Source organism: Orcinus orca, chromosome 10, assembly GCF_937001465.1.
Source record: "Orcinus orca chromosome 10, mOrcOrc1.1, whole genome shotgun sequence".
Classification (NCBI taxonomy): domain Eukaryota; kingdom Metazoa; phylum Chordata; class Mammalia; order Artiodactyla; family Delphinidae; genus Orcinus; species Orcinus orca.
In genome coordinates this window covers 56438429-56453252 of record NC_064568.1, presented here as the reverse complement: position 1 = coordinate 56453252, position 14824 = coordinate 56438429, and the positions used below count along the sequence as shown (strand labels likewise).

General features: G+C 41.9%; 1 protein-coding gene across 4 annotated transcripts in view; it reads right to left on the bottom strand.

Moving 5' to 3' along the window:
• SLC4A7 (solute carrier family 4 member 7) overlaps positions 1–8142 on the bottom strand; it is a 124236-nt gene extending 116094 nt beyond the window's left edge. For all 4 annotated transcript variants that reach the window (XM_012536671.3, XM_033405443.2, XM_033405446.2 and 1 more), the window contains exon 1: positions 7893–8142. In XM_012536671.3, the coding sequence (XP_012392125.1) occupies positions 7893–7940 (48 nt within the window). In that variant the 5' untranslated portion in view covers positions 7941–8142. The remainder of the gene's footprint in view (positions 1–7892) is intronic.
• Positions 8143–14824: the final 6682 nt, after the last annotated feature.

Here is a 14824-nt window from a genome sequence, read left to right as displayed (position 1 = left end):
TACTGTACTCTATACAGTACTGTAAAGTACACAAAAGTACAATCACTTGTAGAGGATGCACGCATGTGACAATGTATGCCAGACACATGAACTAACTTACACGATTGGACATGCATGTTCACATCTTTGAAAGTTCCTACGTAGGGGACTTACCGTACACTGAAGTTTTGTTCCCACTCGTCTCAAGTCCTGTTCCCTCATACCCTCAATGGCAATCGTTTTTATTAGTTTTTTGATAATATTTCCAGGGTATTTATACAAATACTAGTAAGTACAAATATACATTCTTATTACTCCCCTTAGAGAAAAGGCATGAAATAGTATCTTCTGACCCACACCTTGATTTTTTTAAATCAATTTATCCTAGAGATCTCTCCACATCAGTACAGAGATCTTCCTCATTCCTTTTTCATAGCTGTAGCAACCTACGGTGTGGATATACCATAATTTATTCATACAGTGCCCTATCATGTTGCTTCCAAAGTATCTTCTTAAGTGATACATTTTTCAAATCTCTCCTGTTACTGTAACAAAGTGAATTATAAATACCATAGGATTTGCTTTCTTAGACCTATAATAACACAACATATTAGTGACCTACTTTTTTTCAGGGGGGCGGGGAGGGGGTGCCGTGTAGCATGCGGGGTTTTAGTTCCCAGACCAGGGATTGAACCTGTGTCCCCTGCCGTGGAAGCACAGAGCCCTAACTACTAGACTGCCAGGGAATTCCCAGTGACCTATTGTTCATATTTTGTAAGAACCATCAGAAATTTCTACCCCACATGGCTGCATTCTCTCCCCATCAAAGCTGAATGTCTTTCTCAGAGCCTTTAATTGTGCACTGTGAATCTCCCAAAAGTATAGCACATGACATTTGCTGAACTTAATTTGGTTACAGGATGGTTCTTTTGCAAAACCTTCTACAGGTGTATAGTATTTTGCAAAACAAACTTTAGCAAATACTGGGGTGAATTTAATAATTACTGTCATCTACGAAGTGAGAGAGTGGCATGGACATATATACACTACCAAATGTAAAATAGATAGCTAGTGGGAAGCAGTCGCATAGCACAGGGAGATCAGCTCGGTACTTGTGTCCACCTAGAGCGGTGGGACAGGGAGGGTGGGAGGGAGATGCAAGACGGAGGAGACATGGGGATATATGTATACGTATAGCTGATTCACTTTGTTATACAGAAGAAACTAACACACCATTGTAAAGCAATTATACTCCAATAAAGATGTTAAAAAAAAAAAGGGCATGTAACAGAATTCTGGTCAGTAAAACATATGGGGAAGTCTGTCAAGTGGCTTTTGGGAAAGGTTTCCTTATTCCTAAAAAATGTTGCACAACAGAGGGTCTCTGCTGTCTTTGGATAATGTTGCTTTAGAATGTGATCGAAATGCTACAGCCACCTTGTGAACATGAGAGCCAGTCTAAGACCAAAGCCTCCCCACTAAATGGCACGGTAGAGTAATGGATGGAATATGAGTTCTTAATGAAAGCAATGAGTCGCTGAATTGTTACCAAGTCTGTATTCTCATCATGTGAGATAACAAGATGGTAAATTTCCTTTTGTTAAATCACTTGGAGTTGAAGTTATGTAACTTATAGCCAAATACAACCTAATAATATAATTTTATTTATATTTTTGTATTACTTTCTAATAAAAAAAGTTCTTATCAATGACTGCCAAAAAAATAATAATAATAACTACTGTCATCTAGTTAAGCAAAATATAAGACTATGAACTTTCAATGAAGGCACAAAACCAAACTGAGCTAATTTTTAGACTAGGTCTTGGCTATTTTCTGAATTATAAACCCCTTTGAGATCTGAATGTAAAACTATTTGACCCTCTCCTAGATAATGCATATAAACTTAAAATTTTTCAGCTTCTGGGGATTCACGGACCCCTGAGGCCCTTCCACAGTCCCCATGGGCATATCTATTTTAGAAGCAATTTTAAATAGACAGTGCTATATTATCTATGGCACCATCAATACCCAACTCTAGGACAGAACTCAGAGTACTTTTCATGCAAAGCTAATGAAAAACCAGCAGAAAATTCGCCATGAGGTGTTCCTTGGTGCAAAGTGAATAAAGCATACTCAAAGGGATCATATTTAACAATTAATGGTATCAGGCAAAGTAAATTCTATTAAATTACTGTGGGAACTTTTACAAGGGGTTGTGGTCTGATTTTTACACAGTTGTCTCTTATTTTAAATAAATAAATTAGGTTCTTACAGGATTAAGAAAGTTGGCCTTTAATTCATCTTATACAATGTGTAATCTTATCTGGGATTTTAGAAACGCAATACATTTTACATTAGACAGTAGTATCTACTAGAAATATAACTGCAGCAAATTTGAACATGACTGTGTAGATGCCCAGGAGAAACAAAAAAAATTCTGTGTGCTTTAAATGCAGATCAAAGAATCCCCAAGCATGATTATAGTCATGCTATAATGATTAGGAGAGAAGAGGTATTAAATTGAAAAGGTGATACATGCAGGGCCACCACATTTGGTTTTGAGGGTGATACCGAAGAGCATTTGGAAGACAGAACCAGTAGGGGCTGAAGCCCAGTCCAGGCTCCTCTCATCAAGCCTGATGCTAAAGTTTCATCTGTCATAATTCAGACAAACACAGCCCTGTAATACCCTCTTCCCTCCCTTCCCTGACACTTCGTCCACCCAGAACCCCACCCACCCATGGCAAATATTAAAAAGTGCTAAAATTTTGAAAACGAAAGATGTTTTCTAGATCAAGATAATATCCCAGTAGCCAAAGTATAGTACAATGGGAACTTCTAATTTGAATTCTCAACAAAAATTTGTTCCTTAAGGACTTATTTTAACAGAAACATCTCCAATGAACTCAATGGGAAGAGTCTACTATACATAAATTTGCTTTATTCCTTTTTTGTTGTTGTTGAATGTATCAATTCCTAAAGTGAGAGGAGTTCTGTGTAAGTATTGTCAGTATTTTTTCCAGAATAAAGAGTAGTATTAGGCTGAAAATATTCTGTATATAAAAGAACAGGCACCAAGCACAAAAGCACCAAGTGTTAATTATGTTATGGGAAATTATGAGAAAAAAAGATTTTGAGTATCATCTTGTCCCTTCTCATGCTCTATATGAGTACAGGCATCTTGCACATGTGAATCCATCTTCAAAGATATATCCATTTCCCAAATGTCTCATGAGAGATGATACACAACTCAACAGCTCTCCAAATCGAGCAATCTGACAAAAAGAAGCAATGCAGTCCTAGAATCCGGAGAGAAGGCGATTCTATACTGCCTGACATGCGAAAAGAATGAGAACCAAATGATACCAGTCAACATAACACTCTCTACAAAGAAAAAGAAAGACTATTAAAAATATTAGTGCATCTTTTCTATTTTGTTATGAAAGGTATATTGTGTTTTACCCTTCACTGTGATACTGTGCCCCCCCAAAAAACTGCTCTAAATAAACTTATCAAAATTCAAACTATGGGGCTTCCCTGGTGGCGCAGTGGTTGAGAGTCCACCTGCCGATGCAGGGGACACGGCTTCGTGCCCTGGTTACGGGAAGATCCCACATGCTGTGGAGCGGCTGGGCCCGTGAGCCATGGCTGCTGAGCCTGCGCGTTCGGAGCCTGTGCTCCGCAGCGGGAAAGGCCACAACAGTGAGAGGCCCTCGTACCGCAAAAAAAAAAAAAAAAGAAAGAAAAAAAAATTCAAACTATGGCTAAAGAAAAATTAAAATACTTAAAAATAACCTCATTGGAGGAAATCTGAAAATATGCTTAAAATAGCCAAACTAGAACCTTTCTATACTGGTATATCAGCTCCAGATAAATATGCAAATCTATAGCATAATCTCATTATCTTCCTAAATCAAGCACTGAAATAGTGTTTGGCCACTCTCATCTTACAGCAGTCACTGAAAAGCATTCAGCCCATGGAAGCAAAGAGTCAGTACTTTAGGAATCCAGGACTACTCCAGTCTGCTGGCCCTCTGCCCTCAGGAAGACTGTCAGCAGCAGCATCACCAAACACCATCGTAACACTATGCCAACCACAGACCCCTTCATGGTTTATTATCATTATACAGCTGACCCTTTAACAACGCAGGTCCACTTATATGTGGATATTTTTTCAACAAACACATACCACATCTCTACACGATCCACAGGTGGTTGAATCTGTGGATGTGGAACTGCAGATACAGAGGATTTTCCACTGCATGGAGAGTCAGAACCCCTAACTTCTGTGCTGTTCAAGGGTCAACTACAATTACAAATAATCCTAAAAGTCTCCCCAAGTTGTAAAATTCAATGAGTACTACTCAACAAAATACATCAAGTTGTCTGCTAACAAAAACAGAGGCAAACTTCATTTTAAGTTAGAACCTTGGAATATACCCGCTTTGTACAGGAATCAAAAATTCTCTTGTTCAAAAGGAGGCTAAAAAAGAGGGGGAGGTAGCTAACTGAACCTTCACATATATAAACACTTACCTTTATTACTGATACATGCTTATTGCAAAATTGGAAATAATGTATGCAAAAAAGTAGTAACTATAGAAGAATCCTTAATCAATAAGAGAAAGCTATAATATAAATCAAAAGCCACAATGAATAATCTATAATATTAACCCTATGAATCACCTGTATGCTCCTTGATATAAATGGCCCATTTTGTGAGTTGCAGATACTATCTACTTTAAGATCACATTTGCAGCAAAATACAGTAAGAAAGAAAGGGAAGGAAAGAGGAAGAAAAACCCATTACAGGATGTTGACAAGTATAAGTGCCAAGGTTTTAGCACACCACATACCACTAAAATAACATACCAGGTTCCTCCAACACCAGGTTACTTTGGCTTTCGATTTTAACCTACTCAATTAACAGGAGTTTAGTGTAACAAAACACTCTATTTTCATATCTTAAGTTCTCTTAGAAGAAAACCTGTGTACTTCCCCAGCTCAGTTACCAAATAAACCAATTCTTCAATCCAACTCAACTGTCCCACAGTTTCAGTTGGACTGATGACAGATTTGCTATTGTTCCCTTTATTACATATCCACAGATCGTGGCCCAGAGGTACCAACTATAAGGCCAAAAGGGAACTAAAATCCTTATAATGTGCCTGGGGTGCTTAATATCTCTAGAGCTAACCATACCTAGTCAGAGAGCTCCCCAAAGAGAATGCATACTTAAAGACCTACCAAAACACCTTCTACTGCCAATCACCACTGAATTCATACCAGGTTGTTAAATTCTTTCATTTCTACTAACAACTACTTTTCTAAAAGTATTTCTAACTCATGAAAATGTTTTAACTGGCACTCACAAGTGGAATTAGCAGGAATGCAAATGCTATCACTGTATTCACTACACATGCCAAAATAAACTCAGTGAGGTTAGGTTTCTGCCTACCTTTTCTGCTTATATCCCCAGTGCCTGCCACCTAGGAGATACTTAATAGGTAGTGGTAAAATGAATGAAATTACGTAACAATTATTAACAGAATCCTGTTAAATCATATAGTGCTTAAAAGTAGAACATTTGCTAAAACCTGGGAACCTTCTAAACAGTGCTATTTGTTGTAACAGGATTTAATCTATACCAGAAAATAAGAATGACAGTTCAAATCAATTCTCAGGGAGGCCTAGGATAATGAGTTTTTGTACAAAGCAAACAAAAGTTGCATTTTTTTCTATAAGATAAATGCCTTTCCTCAAAACCATAATCAATGAAAATTACAGAATTTTAAGAGCAGAAGAAACCTTAGAGCCTGATTTATGAAACAGATGGGCTCCAGTTTCAGAGTAATATAAACTGCCACCAATTTATTCAAAAATTTTTGCATAATTACTTATCTAAGATAGAATTTTAGGAGTAATAATTTTATTCTTTTTTTTTACTATGCTAAGCAGTTGGCTAGGGGTTAGAGAAGTTATGACTGATGAATACCATAATCTTCCACTTTTATGACATGCATTTACCATTGGAAAATCAGTGAGGAAAGAGTTAATTTTGTCAATACAAATAGTTCCTCTTCCCAGTTTTCAAGTAATAGTCTCTACTACTTAAACCAACAGTTCTCCTGTTCTCTCATTCTATTTTTAGACTGTATGATAGCTTATCATATTTGATTTATATTATCAATTTGTACATGGTTACTGTAGCCAAGTCTTATCTTCCCAAGATTTAGGAGGTATACCCTTCCAAAGTGCTCCCCTGCCATGCCATTAATAACGGTGTTTGATAATCCCTTTGTCATTTGTCTCCCTCATTTGAGCAGAGCTGGTTCTGTCTTGTTGGGTACTACAGAATGGGTTCTAAGTAGTGTTATCACAATGAATGAATGAATGATTTGGAAGGCAATGGCATTATCAGAGGCCTCCTTTGCTAGCTAAGGAGGCAATATTTGAGAACACATCATAGTTTCTCTCCAGCTTTGTTTATGTAAACGCTGAGGCTCTTTACTGTTCTGAATTGAAAGTTTGCAGATAATAAATTTAAGAACAGTCAAGTGTATCTGATACATAGTATCAGGGAAGGTGCTAAGAAATACATCTAAAACAGTTTATTCAAAGGCCACACAAAGAATTACAGAAGATCCTTAGGACAAACGAGCTTCCAGGATTCCATTACCATCAATATGAGTGATCTTCCCAAAAACCACTGCTAAATGACTTCACTGTCTGGAGACTAAGTTTTTCTCCACGTTTTGAGAATTTATAGTTGAACATGTTGAAATGATGAATGGCTACTCTCCAGGCCCTTACAATAACCTTTAAAAGGACGGGGGGAGTGGGGGGGGGGGATAAGTGAAATTCTTGAATAAAAATATGTGAAAAGCAATTTTCCTGTTAGTTGTGAAAGACTGGACGTTTTTCACTGCAACCTTCCCTCCTTTCCTGGTCACCAAGTAAGAGCTGGAAGCAGGAAAATTCCTAACACCTCTATGCCCTTTGAGTCACGAACTATGAAGGGAGGAAAGAATCACAACCGTGGGTACCTATGCATCCTATATGAAAGCAGGAAGTCAGTTTCTTGAGCGTGGGCCACCCGTCCGGCATCCCAAATGCGAATGCCGACCTTTTGAAAGCCCACCCCCACTCCCATCTCACCCTGAAGCCACCCCCAGCTTCAGCGGAAAACGCGCTTTTGCTAGGCTGCTGTAAAGAGCAGCGCGCAGGGTCAGAACACCTTCCACTTTGCACTTGGCCTGCGGCAGGAAGACACTCGGGTTCTCGCCAGGAGAGGAGGAGGCTGGCCGGGCAGAGTCTGCACTGAGACGCAGCCTTGGCCGCCAACGCAGGCGGCTCGTCCACGCGGCCGGAGAAGTCCCGGAACAAAGCGTGCGGCAGGCGGGTGGGGAAACAGGGAAGACGGAGAAGATTTAACCAGCTCCTCACCACGGCCTGTGGCTTAGCCAGGTGGGGCCGCGCTCCTCCTCGCGGGGAGAGGATGGGTTTATCGACGGTCTGACCTCAAGTCCAGCGCCAAGGCCACTGGAACCGAGACCTGACGGGGAGAACGTCGGCAAGGAGAGGCGAGCCCCGCGGAGAGGAGGAGGCGCCTGTCCGGCTGTTGACCGGCCGAGCTCGCGGGCTGCCGGCCCCCCCGGATGCCGAGACCCCGGGACGCGGCAGCCGGGATGCCGGCGGCGCGCTGCCGGCCCCCCACGCCGGCCTCCTTGGCGCCGCGCCGCCCGCCCCCAGCTCCGGGCGGTCACACAAAGGGGCTGCCCCGGCGCGCCGGCCGCCTGCGGTGGGGGGGCCCGACCCGGGACCTGCGGCCGGCCCGCCGCGCCCCAGCCTTTGTCCGCCGCGCCCCGCGCCCGCCTGCCAAGGAGCCCCGCCGCCCGCACCCTTCTCGTTACCCGGGTGAGAAGCGGTCTCATCTGCTCTCCGGCCCCGTCCGCCTCCATGGTCGGCCGTCCAGCCGGCGCGGTCCGCCCGCTGCCGCCGCCGCCGCGGCCGAGAGCCGGACGCGCGAGGGGAAACGAACGTGCGCTCGTGAGCGAGGCGCTCGCGTGGGGAAAGCCGTGAGACAGAGACTGAGGCGCGTGCGCGGAGACCGCGAAGCTGCCTCTCGCGGGCTCTCGAGGCCGCAGCGTGGAACGTGGAGCAAGCACTGAGCTGGAGGGAGGCCGAGGCGGGGAGGAGGGCGCCGCAGAGGCCCGGGGGCGGGGCCAGGCCGTGACGCATGTAGGCCCCGCCCACACGCCCGCCCCCTGGCGCCACGCCCCCGGCTGGCCGGGGTCCTCCCAGGCGAGTCCTGGCCCGGCGGCCAGGCAGCTCAGAGGTGGAGCGGGAGGGTGGGAGGAAGGCGGGCGTTCCAGCCACTCGGAGGCCTTCGGGTTTCCACACTCATCCCGGCGCCACGCCACCTCCTCAGGAGGCCCGCCCCTCTGTAAAATCTTAAGTGACCAAGACTAAGCGTGTAGCTCGTTTTCCTAGTCCGAGGGGGGCTGGGGGTCACCATGGCGCCTACCTCCCAACCACGTTCCTCGTGGCAGGAGGGAAGAAGGTCGCTGCCCATTACAGGGGCGCTCACGGGAACCCCAAAGGCACTAACGGGTCGTTAGGAGTGCTGCAAGGTTTTTTTCTCTGTTCTGTTGTGACGAACTCCAACTTGGGGCCAGTGAAACAGGGAGCATTCCTGGCCAGGTGTCCTTGTGTGCTTGCGCCCCTGACCGGGCACCACTGCGGCACCCACACCCAAGTCCACCCTCTGGGGCACCCCCCCCCCAATATCCACAGCTCTAACTGCGCATGGTGACGGTGCCTGCTACACAGGGTCATTGAAGGATCAAGTGAATTTCTATCCTTAAACGTACCCGAAACATAGCATGCTTATTAGAGGCATTATTGTTTACTAGGTTGTCTTGCGTGTTTAAAAAAGAGAACAAAAAGATTAGCTGGGAAGAGCTAAATCAGTGCTATGGAAGGAAACTTTATATTCCAGCAAGTCTGGAGCGCTTACCCTATCCATCTCAAAATAGATATTAGTAAAGCCCTTTGTCAGAAATAGTTAAGTATGCTGGATGACTCCTTCCTGGTTTGGGTCTTAGTCCCCTTTTTTTCTAAATTTCCCAGAGAGTTACTTCTAGGTGGGCACCCATTATTCACTTACTGTATAAAGAAGCCTACAATTAGACACTGTTACATTAAGGCAAACATGCTGCATCTCTAATCCTCACAACACCACAGTATGTTTTCTGTTATCCCCATTTTACAGATGAAGAAGCTGAGCTTCAGAGAGGTAACTGGTTTTAAATCCTAGTTAGTGGAAGTGTTGTATTGCACCATTCTAATGATTCATTAAAGAAAGTTGTACAGCAACAAGGAAAAGGGATGAAAAGATGAAACAAGAATGAAAAGGAAAGAATATGGAGAAAGAGAGGAACTGGAATCAAAAAAAAATAAAAGAGCCTCCTAAAGTTGTTTAAGGCTTCAATCACTTTTACCCATACCATCACAAGGTAAATATGATTTATATTGAAGAATTAGTTCTGGGGTCTCTTAAAATGCAGCCTCCCTACCAAAAAACTAATTAGTATATACAGAACATCTTCTATTCCCTTTCTCTGCTTTATTTTTCTATACAGCAGTTATTCTTTTATAACATTCTATATATTTATGCCTCATTATGTTTATCATCTGTACACACACACACACACACACACACACACACACTGATGTAACAAAATTATTTTAAAGGCAAGACAAGAAAAATTTAACATGCACTTTTTTCTGCCATCTGAGCCACTACCCTCTCCCCTTTCATGTGTATTGTGCATCTGCATTACACATTAATTAGATCCCCTTAGAAGACACAGGAATGCCTACTAGCCAAAAAAAAAAAAAAAAAAAAAAAAGGCAATATCCTCCTGGCACCAGCAAGGTAATTCCTTAGGAGATAACATTCCTTTCTCAATCCTGTAAGGGGTCACAATGACCCACTATCACCTTGTTGGACTATGTAAACTGTCAATATACTTTGATATATAACTGTTTGTCTCAAAAACTTACATAGCTGTGCTTTGACCTCTAATGGGCAGATCAGTCCTCAGAGCCTTCTGAAAGACTATCTTCTGGGTTATAACCCTCAGATTGGCTCGAATAAAATTGTCCACTTCTTTCTTAGGTTGACTATCAATTAATTTTTAAATTATCGATTAATTTTAACATCAAACACAGATTAATGTGTGCTCCAGGCTTCCCTGGTGGCACAGTGGTTAAGAATCTACCTGCCAGTGCAGGGGACACGGGTTTGAGCCCTAGTCCGGGAAGATCCCACATGCCACGGAGCAGCTGGGCCCGTGCACCACAGCTACTGAGCCTGTGCTCCAGAGCCTGCGAGCCACAACTACTAAGCCCGAGTGCCACAACTACTGAGGCCCGCATGCCTAGAGCCCATGCTCTGCAACAAGAGAAGCCACCCAACGAGAAGCCCGCGCACTGCAACGAAGAGTAGCCCCCGCTCACCGCAGCTAGAGAAAATCCCGCACGCAGCAACAAAGACCCAACACAGCCAAAAATAAATTAATTAATTAATTAATTTTTTAAAAAATGTTTGCTCCATGTAAGCTTCATGCAAACAGTAATTTTTTTGCCTGTTTCATTTTCCTGTTATATTCCCAGCATACCTAGAAGAGTGGTTGGCCTTTGTAAGCTTTCAGTACCTGTGTTAATTGAATGAATTTGGGAGGTGGGGAAGGGGGGAGGCAAACTTCCTTTAAGACCTAGGAGCATCCTGGGAGAAATCTTAGGATGTGGCCAAAGTAGTGACAGGAGCAAAATAGGAACCTATACCCTTGGTGCCAGAGTTGAAAGAGCTAAGTAGGCAACTTCAAGAAGGGCTTAAAAATATATGTTCAGGAGACCATGCTAGAAAATGAGTTTCTCTTAATCCAACTTGTGAAAAGAAAATAATAAGCCCTTGGTTTATTTAATCCACAATTATTTTTTGAGTGACCTCTCTGTTGCCATGCACTTTTTCCACTCCTCAGTTCATCCCACCTGCTGGAAAAATAGTGTAGTAAAGGTCTGAATTATAGAACTGATTACTCTCAATTGCCCACTTAATTCATATTCAGCCAGAGTTCATCCCGAGGTGATGGTTGCAGTAAGTAAAGAAGATAATGTATTAAAATTGCTTTCATGCAAATGGTGATGGCTATAAAATGTTCAAAGGTTCTGAAAGGCAAATTGTTCTCTTAGTATTTTAAATACTCATCCAAAATGTAGCACAGGGAAACATTTGCTAACCAAAGGTGAATCTGAACCTAAATTCATCACTCATGATGAACTTGTAGCACCTAAAATTAATGACATTTAGCTATATCCCAGATTCAGTACACTTCCTGGGTTTCTGGAACAGTAGGTAATACTAGCAGGGACTTGGATACAAACCCTTGGCAAGATCTTCATCCTGAGGCGTGAATAATCTTCCCACCAACAACTCTCTATGAGCCAGAACATATTTTTTAAAGAAAAATAGCAGTTTCTCTGTCATTTTGAACAGCTTGGAACCATCCTTTAGCAGAGGATCCTTTGACAATTCTTTATCTCTTCATTGCCTCTTCTTGGTGCTAGCTGAAACTTAAATATTCCCAATCATCTGATTCTATAAGGAAAACTAAAATCCTTGGAATAGTGTTTACAAGAGCATCAGAGCAGCCTCAGTGGGGAAAAGACAAAAGGAAAATAGTTGAAAAAATTGTTCCTCTTATTTCTGCAGGCTAGGCCTACAGATAAGCTGAAACAAGACAAAAAAACAGACCTGATCTCATGGAGTTCTGAGTGGAGACTGATATAGAAACAAATGCTAGCAATGCAATATGTACACTCTAACGTGGGAATCTCAATGAAGGAGAGTGGGATGACTTTTGCTAGAGGTAGAAGGGGCAGGGGACTGTCAACTGTGAGAAAAGGATGCATATGAAGGTGTCTGAAAAAGCTACAGAGATACAGTAGATTTAAACTGAGTCATGAATGATAAAGGCATAACTTCATCAAATAAGCATGGGGAGAAGAAGGGCATTACAAGCAGAAGCAACAACAAAATCAATGGCATCACCTGAAAAGGCAGGGTAGTCCAATGGCGAAGCATCCTCCTCTCTGGAGGCAAACTGCATGGGGCTGATTCCCTTTGTGCTAGTGGTTGTGTCTGTAGGCAAGTCACCCACCTTGCCAGTCTTCTTTTTAGAACCACTCTGGACACTGTAATTGGGGTAATAGTGGCACTGTCATGGGTGTTCCGTGAGAGCATAAGGCACAGCACATAACAGACAAGAAACACTCATTACACATTCGTTATGATTATCTGTTTGGGAAACCATGAGGTGGGAAAAAGGTGGGCTTAAGCTCATACAAAAGGAAGAGCCTTATTCACCAGGCCCCTGAGGAGCTTACATTCCCATTAGAGTGTAATTCCCATTACACTTCTCAGGGGCAGAGACCACACCTGTCTTGTCACTGGGGACACCCTGGAGTACCTGGCACATGGTGGGTACATAAAAAATATGGAATGAATGAGTGAACAGCACTAAGGAAATTGGACTTTTTGCTACATGCAGTTACAGACACATCATCAGAGGGCATTAAGGAGGGAAATGATATATTACAGACCATATAAAAGGATGGAAAGGAGAGATGCTAAGAACAAGATTGGTGCAAACTGCACTGCTCAACATGGTGGTTATTGAGCCTTTGAAATATGGCACATGTTAAATGAGATGTGCTGCAAGCTTAAAAGATTTGACACACACAAGAAGAGTGGAATCTTGTTATTCATATTGATTACATGTTGAAATGAAAATATTTTAGATATGTTGGGTTAAATAAACATTAAAATTAATTTCCCCTATGTCTTTTGACATTTTTAAATGTGGCTACTAGAAAATTTTAAATTACATATGTGGCTCACATTATATTTCTATTGGATGGCCCTGGGTTACAAAGCATGGGCTAAGGCAATGACAAAGGAAATAGAAAATGTAAGTCTGATATAAGAGATAGTTTGGAAGTAAAATTGATAGAACATAGTGACTCCTTAGGTCTAGAAGCTGCAGGAGGAACAACCAAAGATGATCCATGTCCATGAACAGGTTAAATTTGATGTCCTCAGGATAAACATGTCTGGAACTGAAAACTGATCTGGATGTATATAGTCTGTGAAACTTACCTGTCTCCACTGAAGCACTAAATCCCTAGGCCAGTATCCTCCCAGACACTCTGGGGCATATTATTACTTGAAGAGTTAAGCAGAGAGAGAGAGAGAGAGAGAGAGAGAGAAGGATACAGATCACTAAGATCAAGGTAAATGTGACAGGAAATCTATGTGTACACATACAGTTCACCTACAATGTAACACCCCGATCACCATCATTCCTCTTCCTTGATAGGGACACTTCCCCTTCAAGACTTAAAAAAGCATTTTAAGAGAGAAATTATTTGCAAATGATACATCTGGTAATGGACTATTATCTGAAATATGTAAAGAGCTCTTAAAACTCAACAATAAAATAATACACACCCAATTAAAAAATAGGCCAAAGACTTTAACAGACAGCTTACCAAAGAAGATATAGAGATGGCAGTTAAGCATATGAAAATATGCTCAACATCATATGTTATTAGGGAAATGCAAATTAAAACAACCATGAGATAACACTGCACGCCTGTTTGAATGGCCAAAATCCATAACACTGACAGCTCCAAATACTGGTAAGGATATGGAGCAACAGGAACTCTCATTCATTGCTGGTGGGAATGCAAAATGGAACAGCCACTTTAGAAGACAGTTTGGTGGTTTCTTACAAAAATAAACATACTCTAACCATATGATTCAGCAATTGTGCTTCTAGGTATTTACCCAAAGGAGCTGAAAACTTATGTACACACATAAACCAATGTTTTATAGTAGCTTTCTTCATAATTGCCAAAACTTGGAAATAATTAAGATGTCTTTCAGTAGGTTAATAGAAAAAATAAACTGAATATACAATGAAATATTATTCAGCACTAAAAAGAAATGAGCTATCAAGCTGTGAAAAGACACTGAAAACACTTAAATACATATTACTAAGTAAAAGAAGCCAATCTGAAAAGGCTACATACTATATGATTACAACTGTATGACATTCTGGAAAAGGCAAAACTATGAAGACAGTAAAAGATCACTTGTTGCCAGGGATTGGTGGGGGGGTGGTGAATGTGGATGAATAGGGAGAGCACAGAGTATTTTTACTCTGTATGATACCATAATGATGGATACATGTCATTACACATTTGTCTAAACCCATAGAATATACACCACCAAGAGTGAACCCTAAGGTAAACTATGGACTTTGGGTGATTATGATGTGTCAATGTAGATTCATCAGTTGTAACAAATGCACCATCTCGTGGGGGATGTTGATAATGGGGGAGGCTGTGCCTGTGTGGGGGCAGGTCACGTAGGGGAACTCTCTGTACAATGGACCCTTTTCAACGATTTTGGTTTCTTACTAATACATACAAAACCTTTTGTGTGTCTGTTTCTGAATTCTTTTATGCACATATATTCAAAAGTAACTATAATTACTGAAACTAAAGATTGTAAGCACTATCATGGCCAAATAACATAGCAAGTTAGGAAGGGGCCTGGGACCGACTGGACTAGACTAGCTGACTCTCAGCTCATTGTTTCTTCAATAATGTTGAGGTTTTCTGAGTCAGTTCATAGTCACTGGTCACCATCTAGTTTGCTCAGGCATTGAAATAGTGTCATCTACTGTTGAGGAACAAGCGGCAAGTGAGTACA